The sequence below is a fragment of the Entelurus aequoreus genome, linkage group LG23 (assembly GCF_033978785.1).
Source record: "Entelurus aequoreus isolate RoL-2023_Sb linkage group LG23, RoL_Eaeq_v1.1, whole genome shotgun sequence".
NCBI classification, from domain to species: domain Eukaryota; kingdom Metazoa; phylum Chordata; class Actinopteri; order Syngnathiformes; family Syngnathidae; genus Entelurus; species Entelurus aequoreus.
In genome coordinates this window covers 14,820,276-14,838,719 of record NC_084753.1, presented here as the reverse complement: position 1 = coordinate 14,838,719, position 18,444 = coordinate 14,820,276, and the positions used below count along the sequence as shown (strand labels likewise).

The 18,444-nt window shown below is 38.9% G+C and overlaps 2 protein-coding genes across 4 annotated transcripts in view; one reads left to right on the top strand and one right to left on the bottom strand.

The window, feature by feature from the left end:
* Positions 1-18,444, top strand: part of LOC133640451 (cytospin-A-like) — a 266,085-nt gene that overhangs the window by 40,811 nt on the left and 206,830 nt on the right. The gene's annotated exons all lie outside the window — the stretch shown is intronic.
* dlgap2b (discs, large (Drosophila) homolog-associated protein 2b) overlaps positions 1-18,444 on the bottom strand; it is a 205,962-nt gene that overhangs the window by 51,744 nt on the left and 135,774 nt on the right. For both annotated transcript variants that reach the window (XM_062033874.1, XM_062033875.1), the window contains exons 3-5: positions 15,168-15,385; positions 4,796-4,955; positions 1,559-1,778 (exon numbers count right to left, since the gene is read on the bottom strand). In XM_062033874.1, the coding sequence (XP_061889858.1) occupies positions 1,559-1,778; positions 4,796-4,955; positions 15,168-15,385 (598 nt within the window). The remainder of the gene's footprint in view (positions 1-1,558; positions 1,779-4,795; positions 4,956-15,167; positions 15,386-18,444) is intronic.

Genomic DNA, 18,444 nt, shown 5'->3' with positions numbered 1-18,444 from the left:
TTTTCACTGAGAAGGCAGTGCAAACACATATACATAGATATATGTATGCTTTAGTATTAAAATACCTGCAACAATCATCACTGATGCCTCCAGTTGTTCTTTCCCCTGGTTATCCTTCAAGGATGGATGGTCAAATGGAGAGTGGTTTGCTGCTCATCTGCCCTACAGAGCACCACATGAGATTCCTTCCCCTCCCTCTATCCTCACATGGGGATATGTTCATAAACCCCTTACAATTTAGACTAAACTAGGCCTGTATACTAGCGTCAAAAACATTATTGCAGGAATTGATCTTCGTCCCAGCGAGTACAGGTAACATTAATTTCTAGGCCACTATTCCATTGCATCCTTATGAGACATAGGGAACTAATCAAAACATGGGGAGCCATTTCTTTGTGTTGCCAATTTGCGATTAATGCAGAGCGCCAGTCTTCAGAAATTACTTGTTTGGCCTGATTCATGTTCAGCAAATAAGACGGTGGGATTGGAGAGCACTCCTTTATCCTCAGTGCTTCTGTCACAGAGAAGAAACCAGAGCTGGATACCAAATTGGAGATGGTAGATTAAAAAAACAAAAATCCAAACTGAACAGGAAAATAAACTTTTAACCTAATTTTCCATTTGGAATTGACAGAAAAGTAAAGAACAATAAAAAAAGAAGGCATTCAGAAGTGCACACACTTAAAGAAAAATGTTTCAATAGGGTTCATAGCTTTACTCTTGACAGCAAACACTTAGTGAGGGATTTCTCTGCTTGCACAAACGAACCTAACGTTTCATATTGTAGATACTGTGTTGCACAAAGCGGTGGAATTGCACTTCAGGAGCAGCACAACAATACCAGAATCCTCAAATTAGAAAATACATTCAAAAGTTTGGTTAGTTAGCCAGTGGTCTTGTGTAGAGATATACATGAGTTGGCCTGAAAGTGGTCTTTAAACATTTCATGCAACACAATACAGCAATATGTTAAATACTCAATGCCAACCTTGACTTGTACGATGGTTCTTTTGTGCAACCAGCATTGTAGACTTACCTTAAAGTGTTTCTATTGTCTTATTGTCAATTGAATACCAATGTACAGGTGCAACAGGGCAGAGGGAGGACAGGTACTGTCGTTGATGCTCTTAACATAAATAGGTTTCAATCATACCAGTCCCTGACCCCTTGCCCGTGGCTCTCTTCATCCCTCCCTAAGACTGACAACACTTAGCGTATACAGAGAACACCACAATTTAACATGCTCAGGGCCTTTTTGTTCTTTAGACATGCCTTGCAATGTGCCTGTGCAATGTCGTGGTATTGTGTGGCGGTTAAGTGTATGCAACCCTCCCACTCGTTTGCTTGTCTGCAGCTTGGCAACAGCACAGCCTACAGATGCATGACAGACACGCAAGCATCTAAACAATCAGGGCAATGCAAAATCTGCTCAGGATCTTAAGAAATTCCAGGGTTCCCCACTGTACATATGTAGGTATGTCAAGTTTGTGCGCATGTATAGGATGCATGAGGATATGTGGTCTAGGCCCTCTCTCAATTAGCAGGTTTATTGTTTTACCTGTTGTGGATCTGAGAGTTGAAGTGACAGTGGAGGATGTCATTGAAGGCAAGCAGTCGTCATCTTGGGAATAACCAGCCTGTATTGCACGGAGGTAACTGTGGCTTCGAGTGCGGAACGAACCCGGCAGGTCCAAGGCCTCCATAGCCTGGGATTCTACTTCACTAAAAACGGACTCGCAAACTGACTCAAACTGGCCATTGATCTCAGTCTCACTCACCTGAGAGACAAAAACAGGAATAGCAGTCCTTAATTTTTCCTCTTCCTTTCTCTTTCTCACTTTGATTCTTCCCCTTTGCACAGCAAATATGAAGGAGCGTTAGCATAAGGACATGCCACTGACAATTCCCAACCAACTTTAACTGCAGGAATGTCAAGATCAAATGAAACAGAGGGTGGATAAACAGCAAAACACAGTCAGAAATACGTTCACTTTGTATTGCACAACATTTTTCAATTTCCACAACCTTTTCCATTAAAAAAAAAAAAAGTATATTTCTAACAAAAAATGTACAGGGTCAAATTGCAGCTCTAATAAATAATCTTCTGATATACAGGGATGTAACGATTAACGGTTATGGTGATAAACCCCTGTAAATCTCCCAACGGTTAGTGTTACCGTTTTAAATTAAATTATTGTTAAACTGTGATTGATAATTGCACTTGGATAAACTCACGGACCGGTCATACTGCTTGTCACTGTCCAATGAGAAGCAAGCTAGCGCGCTAATGGATATATAGCTTAACAGCTAACATAATTATAAGCGACAATAATGTATTTCCCCATTACAAACATCATACCACAATCTGAACTTGTAAAAACACTAAGGGTGCGCTAAAAATATATTGACATCTTTATCGCAAAATTATAGGGGTGTAATGGTACACGAAAATTTTGGTTCGGTACGTACCTCGGTTTAGAGGTCACAGTTCGGTTCATTTTCGGTACAGTAAGAAAACAACAAAATAGAAATTTTGGGGTTATTTATTTACCAAATTTGCAAAATCTTCCACCAAAAATATTTTTCTTAGTGGAATATTTGATGTGAAGTAATCGGAACCTCGGATAGGTCAATAATTCATAATAACATTGATTTTGATTCAATATTATGTTTTGAGCAATGACAGTTTGAAAGAAAAAAAAGCAGCTTTGTTTTATTAGTCAACATTGCAACTTTTTCTAAATTACATTAACCTTTAAGCTTTTTTATTTCTCTTTTATGTTTTTGTTTATTTTAATAGTATTTTTAGAATGTGCCGTGGACCTTTAAAGCATTAGCTGTGGGCCGCAAATGGCCTCCGGGGCACACTTTTGACATCCCTGCTATTGATAATAAAAAAATTAAATCTGATAAATCTATGGATAAAAAGCAGAGCCTGGCGACGCATGCGCGTTTATCATAACTCTCTCGCTCTCTCTGTCTCTGCCCCTCCCTCACGAATGCTGCTGCGCACACAATTTGTTTTGTTTTTAACCCCTTCTTAACCCTGAACGTACATTGAAAATACACGCAACCCTAACTCAAAATGCCGGACATTTGAGGCATTTAAGAAACTCCGCCCTGACAGCTCCGCAAGGACATTTCCGGTGAAAAGAGGACGTATGGTCAGTCTATCGTAGCCCGTTAGCTGCTAGCATGGCGTGTGTTGTGCCTCGGCGTGCATTGTTTACACAACGTTCGTTACGCTACTTAATATGTCTGTGTGGAAACTCGTTCGGTACACCTCCGAACCGAACCAGAACCCCCGTACCGAAACGGTTCAATACAAATACACGTACCGTTACACCCCTACAAAATTATATTTATTACAATACTAAATCAATAAGAAATGTTCAAGAATTGATTTTGGGGGAAAAATCTATTTAAAAAATGTTTTTTAAGCCATCCGTGCAGTTACTTATACTAAGCCAAGAAGAGCTTTTGTAACCTGTGACCTGTTTTGAAAAGGTTATATTGAAATGTTTGTACCAAGTAATATACTGCGAAAATCGGTTTGAATGAAGAACTAACGAGAATCGATTTTGAATCGAATCGTCAGAAATAGAGTAATCGATAGGATCGATTTATGAATGACGGTGTCTACAATAAGAAGTTACCACCTGAAATGTCACATAAAACAAATGTGCAATGCTTGTTTTGCCTTTATCATTTAAAAACACTCAAAATGAAAGAAGATAAACATATTTAAACACTCAAATAATAAGAAGTAAGAACAATATTTAATGTTTCTTCAGTCAAGAAAGTATATTGCATGTCGATTTTTTTGTTATTACATTTTTGAATAAAACTTGTTTCAAATATTTTTTTGTGTGTGTATAGTTAATTATCAAGCACATCCAACAATGCCAAGATAATAATAACTGTGATAATTTTGGTCATATGATTTTGGTCAAATGACATTTTCATATTGTTACATCTCTACTAATTTTTATTATAATTGACTCTATTTTCTATGAAAATTGTGTTATTCTTATTTGTATCCTAATAACAGTTTAAATTAAAATCATATACACTTCTGTATTTTTAACTGTGTGATAATGTATTAGTTGCCTGACTATCAATGCCCTTTTCCACTAATAATATAGACTGTAGCACCCACAAATATACACAGACTGATTATACATTTCTTTCTTTCCATTTTGCACAAATTATACTTTCCCCTTTTTACTTGGACTTGTGTCACACATATTTTTAATGTACAGTAGCAACCACCAGTAAAGGTTCCAGAGACACTCCTGAACACAATAGCGACTGATATGAAAAGGGAAATACCTGAATGTGTTGATGTGTGGTTAATCATGAAGCTTCGTCTCACAGCCCCTGTGTCTAGCCACTAATCTTGTCTTGATGCAAGTAACAAGCTGCTGTTGTGACATGTCTGTAAGCTAATTAATTGTCAAGCCGTAACGACAAGTGAGTGATTATTTGTGTCTCAGTGGCCTCTTCCAGACATGCCGATTTGCACTTTCTCTGCAACTGTTAACTGATTCATTCACAAATCATCAAAGGTAACGGTTTAAAAATGTGTGTGATATTTCACAGTGAGGTTGGATATCAATGTTTATCAAATTAATCAACTAACCCAATTTCAGTTTGCGGAACACAACCAACAGTAAACCTCAAGTATGACTAGCTCAGTGTTTTAAATCTGTATAAACTCCCACAAATACAAGCAATTATAATGATACACGTCTTTGCAAATTGCTTCCGTGTAACATGCATGTTTGCCACTCACCTGGCTGACGCAGCTCGCCTGGCTGAGGGTGCTGACAGCGCGCATGTAGCTCTGGTTGCGAGAACGGAAGGGCGGAGGATGATGAAAGGTGGTAGCAGGGTCCAGCGTAACACTCGGGTGGGCCCGCATTTCTCTCATGGTTTGCAAGCGGTAGCCCGGACTGAATGCGGACAAAGGGTATGGGACAGACAAGAGGCCACACGTGGAGTATGAATTTGATCATCACATGATGATGGGTCAAACGCAGGGAATAATTTCGCCACACCAAGTGTGTGTGTGTGACAATCAATGGTACTTTAACTTTAATTATGTAACCATCTTTATTTGGTACTGTAAAGTAGTCTAAACTATAGACAACAGCTGATGCCCTTCATAAGACTGCTTAATAGGATAGAGTAGTAGCTGTATCATGAGAGACGAGCGTGCTATCTACCGAGCTAAAATACCGATGTATCGACTCGATAGCCAGCACTGTTCTTGAGGTTGTCAGGGAGTGAGGTTTACCAACGTACACATGGCCCAGCCACACTGGCTGGCTTCCGTTACACAGGCAGGGAAAGTAGTCAACGCAGTTTGGCAAGCTTGACCACTATCATCCAAACCCTGGTGTTAAAATATTCTAGAATATATTCATACCCTTTACCTCTACATTTCATGTTACCTATGGGGGCCCTATTATGCAAAACCAACCCTTCTTACCTGATGGTACCTGGGTATTTGGGATCCCAAAAGTCCCAAAAATTTGAAATCAAACCATGGAGGAGATATTTGTAAAACAACCTTGCCTTCTTCCAGACTCGCTCCAAACAAGTTGTTCGGAACTGAGACATTAATGACATATTTTGCCTCAGCTGATATCTCCATTTTTGGTAAAGGTTTACCCAATGAGCTTTGAGTGATTCCGCCATTTTTATTTGCCGTATTTTCCGCACTATAAGGCGCACCTAAAAACCTCAAATTTTCTCAAAAGCTCACAGTGCGCCTTATAATCCGGTGCGCCTTATATACGGACCAATATTGAGCCACAACAGGTCTCGCAACTACGGGATGCATAACGTAACCCCAGACTCTACTGTAGCGTCTATTCTATGTGCCTTATACTGCGGTGCGCCTTATACTGCGGTGCGCCTTATATATGAACAAAGTTTTAAAATAGGCCATTCATTGAAGGTGCGCCTTATAATCCGGTGCGCCTTATAGTGCGGAAAATACGGTAGTTACAATCCAAAGTTGTAGTTAGGGATGTAACGATGTAAACATCTCATATTACAGTTATTGTGATCAAAATTATCACAGTTATCATTATTATTGAGGTATGTGCTCAAAAAGTACTTAAACACACTAAAATCTTTTAACCAAGTTATTTTTTTTCAAATAACTAAAATAAATAGCCACACAATATACACTACCGTTCAAAAGTTTGGGGTCACATTGAAATGTCCTTATTTTTGAAGGAAAAGCACTGTACTTTTCAATGAAGATAACTTTAAACTAGTCTTAACTTTAAAGAAATACACTCTATACATTGCTAATGTGGTAAATGACTATTCTAGCTGCAAATGTCTGGTTTTTGGTGCAATATCTACATAAGTGTATAGAGGCCCATTTCCAGCAACTATCACTCCAGTGTTCTAATGGTACAATGTGTTTGCTCATTGGCTCAGAAGGCTAATTGATGATTAGAAAACCCTTGTGCAATCATGTTCACACATCTGAAAACACTTTAGCTCGTTACAGAAGCTACAAAACTGACCTTCCTTTGAGCAGATTGACTTTCTGGAGCATCACATTTGTGGGGTCAATTAAACGCTCAAAATGGCCAGAAAAAGAGAACTTTCATCTGAAACTCGACAGTCTATTCTTGTTCTTAGAAATGAAGGCTATTCCACAAAATTGTTTGGGTGACCCCAAACTTTTGAACGGTAGTGTGATTTATTGGCAGAGGAAACATGAATTATTGTTCTGGCTTCATAAGGGCGATATTATTTTTATTTGTGTGTTCAAATATGTTTACCTTCTTCCATTTTAATTTGTAAACGTTTTAGAATGTTTTTATTCTAAAAAAAAAAAGTACATTGGGTGATCACTTCACTTTTCCGGTTTATGTGACGCGAGTTCACTTCTTGTTCAAGACACCTTGTCTGTTTCAACTTGACACTATCGAGTGTATATCGATCACTTTGTGCTAAGACAGCACAGCCTTTATGTTTAGTGTGAATACTGTATGAGGTTTCCAAATGGGGAAAGAGGTTAATGTCTCTTGTTTTCATATTAGCATTTAAGCTAGCTGTCAAGCTAACGCTAGTCGGACCATTATTTTATTATATTTATTTATTGTGGTTATCAGTCACAATTTTGAAATAATTTTAATTTGATAGGCAATACTAATTGTCTATCATTATTACCGTTTATCATTTCATCCTTAGTTGTAGTCAATAAGTTCCTTTTTTTTCTATCCTTTTGTTCTGGGGCATGCTGGCTCGTACATGCACATGCATGATAAAATCCTTCCCAATACAAGGTAGTGTATAGTTCTTACTTATTTTTCAGTAGACGCGATATGGAAGCGCTAGAAACTACAACATGAAAGACGAGGTGGCGACGCATTCACTGCGAGGCTTGGCCTGGAGGAGTACTTCGACACGTAAAGGCGCATTCTGAAGAGAGGGTCTGAAAGCAGCTTAAAGATGGTCTGTAAAACATAATTTATGATAAATGTGGACAAACGCACTACCATTACATGTAATGTAGACCAGAAGAAAGTGTCTTGAATGTGAAAAAAAAATCAATAATATGACCCTTTTAAATCCACTAGATAAATTCTTCAGATCAGTGATTCTCAAACTGTAGTCCGTGTACCACTAGTAGTACGCGGGCTCCATCTAGAGGTACGCCAAAAAATCACTAAATTAAATATTGTAATGACGTCACTCGAGCTGTTATCAAAGGTTTATCAGCCTTCAATGGAAGTTGTTACCATCCCACGACTGTAGGCCGTAGTGGACGCCAAAATACACAATTAAGATACAAACAGAACCATCTTACTCCGTCATTTCTATCAACTGAACTGTATTTTGATATTTTAGAAAAAGCATTGTACCAAAAATGTATGTCAAAATACATTGTACTACAAGGTTTATTCAACTGGTATTTGATTAATTATTTAAGTACAATGTTTTATTTTCCTAAATTCAAACACAGTGTTACTGTCCAAGCTGTGTGTAATGTTACCGTGGCCAAAAATATCAAATATACTTATGAATAAAACCTCTCCCTTGTTTTTAATTAATATTTAGGTCTACTACGCTACTGTATTTTAATGATGGTCAATGTGGTGGTACTTGGAGAGCCGAGTTTTTATGGAGGTGGTACTTGGTGAAGTTTGAGAACAACTGCCTTAGACGAGAAGCCGAAACACACATGTCGCATTTAAGAGAGGCCACTCTTAAAAAAAAAAAAAAAAAGAGAGGCCACTTTGACATATCTCGGGCCTGTGTTTTATTGTTCTATTGCTACTTCAAAGATGCTTGCAAGCTGTCTTTCGATTTAGTTTTGTCTCGCATGTTCTCGTTGATGATTATTGCAAAGACAAAGGTCACGTAGGCCTCCAATGTCCAAAAAGGTCATAGTTCCAGATGAGAGAAAAAAACGACAGGCTTTAAGGCGTCAAAGACAGGAATTTGTTAGCTACACAACCTCTTTCCCAAAATAAACCTTTAAACTCACCAAGACTCTCCAGTTACCGTATTTTTCGGAGTATAAGTCGCTCCGGAGTATAAGTCGCACCGGCCGAAAATGCATAATAAAGAAGGGAAAAAACATATATAAGTCGCATTTTTTGGGGAAATTTATTTGATAAAACCCAACACCAAGAATAGACATTTGAAAGGCAATTTAAAATAAATAAAGAATAGTGAACAACAGGCTGAATAAGTGTACGTTATATGAGGCATAAATAACCAACTGAGAACGTGCCTGGTATGTTAACGTAACAGATTATGGTAAGAGTCATTCAAATAACTATAACATATAGAACATGCTATACGTTTACCAAACAATCTGTCACTCCTAATCGCTAAATCCCATGAAATCTTATACGTCTAGTCTCTTACGTGAATGAGCTAAATAATATTATTTGATGTTTTACGGTAATGTGTTAATAATTTCCCACATACGTCGCTCCTAAGTATAAGTCGTGCACCCCCGGCCAAACTATGAAAAAAACTGCGACTTATAGTCCGAAAAATACGGTGTATCAGAAATGGGCCCAACCATCACTGAACTTTGAGCACATTGGACTTGTCTGCCCTTATCCTATAAAGAGGATGGAGACTTCTCCATCTAGGCTCGCTCTGGAGATTGGTGGTCACTTATAGATGTTTTTGCTTTTTTGAGACCAACACTGTAACTTCTACCTGTGACCAGTTGTAATCAGTTTTGTTAAATCTTACAGTAGAAACTGGTATACACCAAACTAAGACTACTGAAAATCTGCTTGCAAGTGAACTCTGTTGTAGTTCCGTGTGCTTGAGCTCAAAACCAGGGACCATTGTGACTAGGGATGTATACAGAGTGCCGGTATTTTTCGGTACCGGTTCCTAATTGGGTCGGTCCATGAGGACGGTGAAGATTCTGGACTATTGATACCGCTATCGGTATTTTTTTGTTCCAGCTGAATAATGACAAATAAGGAAGCAACCAGTGGTGTGCCGTCAGGGCCAGCAAGGCCTTCTCTGCTGGCCTAACATAACCATTAATCATGATCATAATTAAAGACAAAAGTAATTTTTTATTTACTTTCCCTAAATATCTAAAAGTATTCATATTCTCTTCATGTCATATTATGCTCCTTCCAGCGCTGTTGTTTTTACGTTACAGTTTGTATCCAATCAGAATTCAGCTAGCTTATGTTGCCATGCTGTACCAAATCTGCTACAGGCCTTCAGATTCAGCAATGCTGGCGTCCGTGCACTGTAAGTGAACGGGCACATACAGTGATAGACAGTTGCAATAGCCAATCAGATCACGCGTTGTTGTCAGTAAGGCCTTCTAGATGGCCTAAGGCAGATATATAGTAATGTTATGAACTAGGTAACATAATAACTCCATTACTCAGCATGCCACAGTAATGTAGAGCATGCACTGTAGCCCCGTTTAGGTTGTTGAATGTAGACATGCTGGCAGCGGGAAGTTTTGGATGAGCACGCTCTGGAGTAAACTTTAAGAAGTCAGCCAACACGCCTCGTCTGCATCTTTTATGATTAGACAAGACAACACATATATTTGGGGGTGGTATGGTGTAGTGGGTAGAGCGGCCGTGCCAGAAACCTGAGGGTTGCAGGTTCGCTCCCCCGCCTCTTGACATCCAAATCGCTGCCGTCGTGTCCTTGGGCAGGATACTTCACCCTCGCCCCCGGTGCCGCTCACACTGGTGAATGAATGATGAATGAATGATAGGTGGTGGTCGGAGGGGCCGTAGGCGCAAACTGGCAGCCTCGCTTCCATCAGTCTACCCCAGGGCAGCTGTGGCTACAAATGTAGCTTACCACCACCAGGTGTGAATGAATGATGGGTTCCCACTTCTCTGTGAGCGCTTTGAGTGTCTAATAATAGAAAAGCGCGATATAAAAAAATCGAATCCATTATTATTATTATTATTATTTGAAAGGCCATTTTCAAGAAGGATGTTTAAAGAGAAACTACATCTTGTGAGACGATGTCAGCCAACCCCGGAAGCTAGCTCAGCTGTCGATGAAATATGAGTTCGGGTATTTTATTTCTTTATTTTTTCACGTTTAAAATGTTTTTTGCAATTTTAATTTTGACAGTACCACATAAGATTTGTTTTAATTGCTGATTGATTTTTAAATGCGCCAGAAAAAACACGTTATGTACACTGCCCACTAGTGCGTAAATGTGTTTCTGTATAGTATTTCTCCAGCAATGGTCATGTGGGGACATAAATGATGGTATTTTGAGAGGTAATCATTGAAGTCGGACATCACTGAAGGCCTAGGTGGGAAACGCCAGCCACTGGAAGAAACACCACACAAACGTTTGTAACACAGCAATATATCCTCCTCAAAAGTTTTATCAACCGTCCTCCTAGCGATCCATTAATCCACAGGCCAAAATTAAACCAATGAAAAAAGTGAAAGATTTTGACAATATAATAATCCATAAAGTTGCTTTGACACAAGATATCATCCACTGTTTCTGGTTGCCGTCTGACGTCACTCCATTGTGCCGCGTTTGCGTGTCATTAAAAGACATCTTGCTTAAATGTGTTTCAGTTCCTGCTGTCTCTTGACTACAAACTGGACGATCGAGTATTGCATTTGCTCACTGAGGCTTTTTATTTATATAATACGCACTACACACACACACACCGGTAGCGCTACACTCAACATGGCTTCTGGTCCATCACTCAGATATGTCTACATGTGTGCAACGTAAACACAAATAATTCCTATTGTTACAAAATGCACACCCACATAACATGCTAATTGATTGTATTGATTTATATAATATATTCAATATGATATATCATGTAAAAGGTCTGTGCCATGCACATGAATGCTATATATAAATATTATTATTTAATTGTACTGAGTAGAAACCGAGAAATAGATCTGTGTGCTATTTACAAGAAGGTGACATAGCTGCATTTCACCTTGCACTGCACACATAGTTGACTTGTTTGAGACTTAAAAAAACTGTTGTTAATGAAAGACTTCCCTGCTCTAATATGTTACTGTCCATCATGTTGGAGGTGTTATGGTTTAATTTGCTAATTAAAATGTATTTCCATTTATTTATTTATTTCCACACATTACATATAGTACAGATAAGAGTACCGATAAATACCGGTATTGATAAGGAATATCGACAAGGTATCGTACCGACAAAATCTTAATGTTATACATCCCTCAGGGTGACTACAAAAATCTTAGAGTAATCGCAAGTATTTAACAGCACATGCGTTGGATGCGCCATTCCAATGCAGCTTGTTTCCATCTGTGTGTGTGGGTGAGTGCAACGGCGCTACATTTTAGAAGCGTTTCGTGACATCTCAGCTGGTAAAAATAGCAAAATATTTAATCTAGCAGATGGCATTTTTGTGGTAATTTTGAGTTTTGTCACATAATACATCACAAAACTGTCATACAGTTGTGACTTTATGCATGTTTTTTGTTACGGTTGCTTGGCTACTTACTTTTAACAGAACGTGCAGTAGAACATGGAGAATCTAATGATAATGGGGCGATACACAGCTTTTATCAAACAGCAGCAATTTAAAGCTCTCCTACTGTGCAGGCGAATCCAAGATATTTGCTAATGAGTGCACAATATATGCTAATTAGTCACCAGAACTATTACAAGTGACAAGATCCCCTAGAAGAGTCGTTAAAATGAGCTCACCCTCGTTAGAATTCCACTTTAGTTATATCAACGGCCAAAGGGGGCACCTGAAACCAAAAAGTTGGTTGTTTGTTAGAGGCTGAAGTGTTGAATCTGTACATATTCTGGGAAGGGAAGACGGATGGTTCAGAAGGGCCATCTACGTTAAAGTTGAAAAAACATCCCTACACATTCTTTCAACCTTTCCTAAGAGAGTCCACACTTTAGTCTCTAACAAATAACAGAAGGCACTTTTTAGTTTAAGCTGCCACCTTGTGCCATTAATACAACTGATTGGAATGCAAGCGAGGGTGATTCAATAGATTGAGTCGAACGACTGTTATCGTCCTGGTCGCTTACAGGCCGCTTAAAGGTTGCTTACAGTGAATTCAGAGCGAAACTATTATTGCCTGGGCATGCACCCCTCCTCCTGTTAGAATATAACTAGTTGAGGTCTTGGCAGCAAGCGCTCAGACTATATCTGACCAATCTAAGTCTATGAGCATGAACTGATGAAGCCTTTTGGGTGAGAGACAAAGCGTCTTCTTTGATGCGATCGATTGAATGCTGAGAGAGGTTGAGAGCCTGATATGTTTGGACTACAGAAAGAGTTATCAGAACCCAATGAGAGGACAAAATGAAGTGAATGTACTACACTAAAGCATGTCAGATGCACAACTCGAGCCTGCTGCCTCACATTTTGGCTTTTTTAGACACTGTCTGAAAACAGTCAACTGGATAAACAGTATACAGATATGCAAAAACATATAATACATTGGTACAGTAGTTGTTTGTTTTGTTGTTTATTTATTTATTTGTTGTTTGTCCACCAAAGTAGTTAAATCCAATTGTTGAAACCTAATTTCGCATAGAAGAGACGGATTGTATTGCTCTGTACCAAGCATTGCACACTCTAATATCTTTGGAATGAATACAATCACGAACACATGTTATTATTAAAATAATAAAAAAGTTTTGCCCATGTTAAAATCTTATGTACAAATGGTGACTTTTAATAATTTTAATGATATCCAAATAAATCTGTGACTTGTGTTCATTGCACACAGTATCTATACACTGTAAAAAAAACTAAAGTAGAATTAAACCTTAAAAACTGATAGCTTAGTCACCAAAATTTTACTGCGTATTGTGTATTTTTACACCGAATTACTGTATATTGAAAACCTCTACCACTGTTATTTTTATGGTTACATTCTGGCGACTGAGCTGCCAGGTTTTTTTTAACCGTAAAATCTAAGGTCGTTGTTTTTACATTGCATTACCTCAGTTCTTCTCAAATAGTGACAATGTTAATAAAGTTATTCTTTGTTGTAAATTAAGCTATACTTCTTTGTTTTAATTCAATGTTATCAAGGATACAATGTTATGTGTGTTATAACAATTTTATAGACAAAATATACTATCTGTAGTTGCAAATATTTACCTTAAAATCTACTGACTCTTTTTTTTACAAGGTACAGTGGTGGATGCGGCAATTATTAGAACATCAACTTTGAAAAATATTCAATCTGACTAAATCCGACCAATCTAAGTATAAGACTAGATCCGACCAATCTAAGTCCATGAGTAGGGCTGGGTGATATAGACCAAAACTGATACCGCTGTATTTTTGGTCCGAATGGCGGTATACAGGATGTACCGGTAACTTAAAACACGTGCAAAGTGTTCGAGGTTGCATAAGGGTTTTACGGCCAGATAACCAGTGTTAAACTCGAGAATACTCAGTTTATTTTTGTGGCAAGTAGTAACGTAATGTGTTGTTTTTTCTCATAAAGTAATTAGTTAGCCGTTTTTATGTCAAAGCAATTTTCGTTTATTTTGTTCATTAATGTTAAGTTTATAGCCTCACGATTGTGTGCAGGGATAGATGGACCTTCTTCTCGCTCGTTGTGATGAAAGCCGCTGGCTGTTAGGTTTGAATCTACTTTTCAGCCACCCAGCCGCTATACTACAGTAGCTTAGTCCGCACAGGCTATGGGGGGATGCACTTTTTCAAACCGAGTTGTAGCTAAACATTTGACACACGGAGCGAGCAGCAGAGAGGAGCTATTGTTAGCTTCTGTGCTAAGTTGCTAACAGAAGTTAACAACACAAACAGATGAGATTAGCGAAAAAGTCGCTACGAGGAGAGATATCGGTTCTAAAGCAAATTGGTGTATGTTTAAATAAAGCTGTAGTCACTCACTAATACCCAAATGCAGTCGGTGACAAAAGCATTGCATCACCCAGGAGTCATATATTTTTTTAAGTTTGATGCTGCGCTGCGTCATTGTGCGTCAAAGAAGCCTCCGTAAACATGCAACGGGCGGGGTTGAGCCAAAGAAGATGCCTTGTGCTTCGCCCTTCAGGCGCAGAGAAGAGAAAACGGCCATAGCAAAGGCATATCAAAATATACCGGTATGGCGGTAGTCTCAAATATATACCGCTGTCTAAAATATACTGGTATTAAATAAAATACTGCTGTACCGCGCTCCCGCCCCCAGCCCACCAACTTTGCTGGGGGGTGAAACGTCTTCTAAGACCAAGTTTCGATCCATTAAATGCCGTAAGAATACTAAATATGATTGACAAATGCGTGCTTAATTGTTTCATAACAACATGACCTAGACATTGATATCATCCGTTTCTGTGTACTGTAATTCTAGCTGTACAGAGAGGGCACACACTGCAAGGGGAAGACACACCTCACACAAACACTTTGCTATAAATGGTCAAAAAATGTAAACATAGTTTTACTTCTTACACAAGTTCAATTAATAGTTGGCCATCAGTCAGCTTTGTCAGCCGCCTGTTTTGTTGCCTGTGCATATAAGTAGTGGGCTGCTTTGAACCACCTTTTTGTCACTGTGCTGTATTGACCACCAGCTTGTACATAAAGTTGCCTGGTACAGTTCCCCAATGTTGTCTGTTCAATCCACTTGTCCATAATGCCTTACAAGACGAGACCTACCTTTGGGAGTCGAAATGGGGTCTGTGCATGGCCGACTTGAGGATGAGAGCATCCGGCCTGATGCCTTTTTGCGGGGAGGTCTTGGGGCTGCTTTCAGAATCGCCACTGTCATCGTCCACCTCTCCCATAGCCTTGACATAGCTACTACTCCTCATCCGCCGACATGGGATCTCCTCATCCTGCTCGCCCGGGTATCCACCCCATTCATCTTGAGGTACCTAGTGGGAAAAATGTGCCTCTATGAATCCCACAATTTTTAGTTTGTTAAGGAATAATAGAGCCCCTGGATGAGACCAAGTATCAGAATTGCAAACTAGCAATATAATTTGCAAGTACAATGCAGCCCAATTAGCCAAAGTGTGCAAAGATCGTTTCCGACGTACGTTGCATAAGCTCTTGCTGTTTTAGCTGTGAAGAGAACATTTAACTGATACACAACAGCTCCTCTCGGCAAGCCCATGAGAATTAGATGCAGTCTGCTTCAGTTCCTATCTGCAGCTGTAATAAGGAACTTTGCAGTACATTAAACAGAGTTGGCAAGGACAAAACTAAAGTGGGATGTGAAAAGTAAATGTTTTTGTATTCAAGAAATGGAGAGTCACTCAGTACATTAGCACTTTTTGTCGGCTGCTTCTTCGCTAACATTTCATCATTTTTAAATGGTAAAACAATGATCCATGTTGAAATATCTCAGAATTGTGAGAAGCATACAGTATATAGTTTTCAGTATACTGTAATCTTAAAGGCCTACTGAAACCCACTACTACCGACCACGCAGTCTGATAGTTTATATATCAATGATGAAATCTTAACATTATAACACATGCCAATACGGCCGGGTTAACTTATAAAGTGACATTTTAAATTTGCCGCTAAACTTCCGGTTCGAAACGCCTCTGAGGATGACGTATGCGCGTGACGTAGCCCGACGAACACGGGTATGCCTTCCACATTGAAGCCGGTACGAAAAAGCTCTGTTTTCATTTCATAATTCCACAGTATTCTGGACATCTGTGTTCGTGAATCTGTTTCAATCATGTTCATTGCATTATGGAGAAGGAAGCCAAGCAAGCAAAGAAGAAAGTTGTCGGTGCGAAATGGACGTATTTTTCGAACGTAGTCAGCCACAACAGTACACAGCCGGCGCTTCTTTGTTTACATTCCCGAAAGATGCAGTCAAGATGGAAGAACTCGGATAACAGAGACTCTAACCAGGAGGACTTTTGATTTGGATACACAGACGCCTGTAGAGAACTGGGACAACACAGACTCTTACCAGGATTACTTTGATTTGGATGACAAAGACGCAGACGTGCTACTGTGAGTATGCAGCTTTGGCTTTTTTTTGCGTATGTACGTAACTTTTTTAAAATATATAAGCTTTATGAACCTTGGGTTAGGTGAACGGTCTTTTGGGCTGAGTGATTGTGTGTGTTGATCATGTGTTTGAATTGTATTGGCGTGTTCTATGGAGCTAGGAGCTAGCAGAGGAGCTAGGAGCTAGCATAACACGTACCGTACCGTAAGTGCGCGTCACGTACGTAACTTTTTAAAAATATATAAGCTTTATGAACCTTGGGTTAGGTGAACGGTCTTTTGGGCTGAGTGATTGTGTGTGTTGATCGGGTGTTTGAATTGTATTGGCGTGTTCTATGGAGCTAGGAGCTAGCAGAGGAGCTAGGAGCTAGCATAACAAACACGCAGGTGTTATTATGCAGGATTAATTTGTGGCATATTAAATATAAGCCTGGTTGTGTTGTGGCTAATAGAGTATATATATGTCTTGTGTTTATTTACTGTTGTAGTCATTCCCAGCTGAATATCAGGTACCGTGAGTATGCAGCCTTGGCTGCTAAACATTCGATAACTTGACCGTATGTGCGCGTCACGTACGTAACTTTTTAAAAATATATAAGCTTTATGAACCTTGGGTTAGGTAAACGGTCTTTTGGGCTGAGTGATTGTGTGTGTTGATCAGGTGTTTGAATTGTATTGGCGTGTTCTATGGAGCTAGGAGCTAGCAGAGGAGCTAGGAGCTAGCATAACAAACACGCAGGTGTTTTTATGCAGGATTAATTTGTGGCATATTAAATATAAGCCTGGTTGTGTTGTGGCTAATAGAGTATATATATGTCTTGTGTTTATTTACTGTTGTAGTCATTCCCAGCTGAATATCAGGTCACCCCCGGCTCTCACAGCATCTTCCCTATCTGAATAGCTTCAACTCCCCACTAGTCCTTCACTTGCACTTTACTCATCCACAAATCTTTCATCCTCGCTCAAATTAATGGGGAAATTGTCGCTTTCTCGGTCCGAATCTCTCTCACTTCATGCGGCCATCATTGTAAACAATAGGGAACTTTGCGTATATGTTCAACTGACTACGTCACGCTACTTCCGGTAGGTGCAAGCCTTTTTTTTATCAGATACCAAAAGTTGCAATCTTTATCGTCGTTGTTCTATACTAAATCCTTTCAGCAAAAATATGGCAATATCGCGAAATGATCAAGTATGACACATAGAATAGATCTGCTATCCCCGTTTAAATAAAAAAAATTCATTTCAGTAGGCCTTTAATAAGCACTGCTTTTAGCTGCTGTTTAATTGCTGCAATGGAATCACTCAGTTGTGAGAGTTGAGGTGAAGTGTATTGATTACACATTTTGCCACGTTTGTGAAAAAACAAATTAATTAGTCATGCAGCAGTTCCTACTTGTCACTCGGCTGCTCTGATGCGCCATTGATTTAATTATTCAAGGATCAATAATAATAACCGTTACTAATCTAACTTGACCTCTCATTATTAATCGATATTATATCTTATTCGATTGGGGAGCACAAGTAGAGGAAGTAAATATGGAAATGTATTCAGCGGACAGGGTCATGTGAAAATAGTCTATTAAATACAGATTGACCTAAGTGGTGGTATGCTATGACAAATTGAATAGTGCTGTCAAATAATAATTTTTAAAAAATCAGATTAATTAAGATAAATCGCAATTCCATATGGGTTATTTTTCTTTTATACAAATTAATAAATATTTAAATCACCATTGTTATTTATTTATATTTTAAATTGATTTTCAAGAATGGATAAAATAAAAAAATTATATATATATATATACGTTAGTCAGGAAAAAACACAAGAGGCTACATCATCCCTACAAGCCTGTTTTGCAGGATTTTAATCCCCTGACGAGCAGGGGAACCTGCGAAACAGGCTTGTAGGGATGATATAGCCTCTTGTGTTTTTTCCTGACCTAACGTATATTCCGCT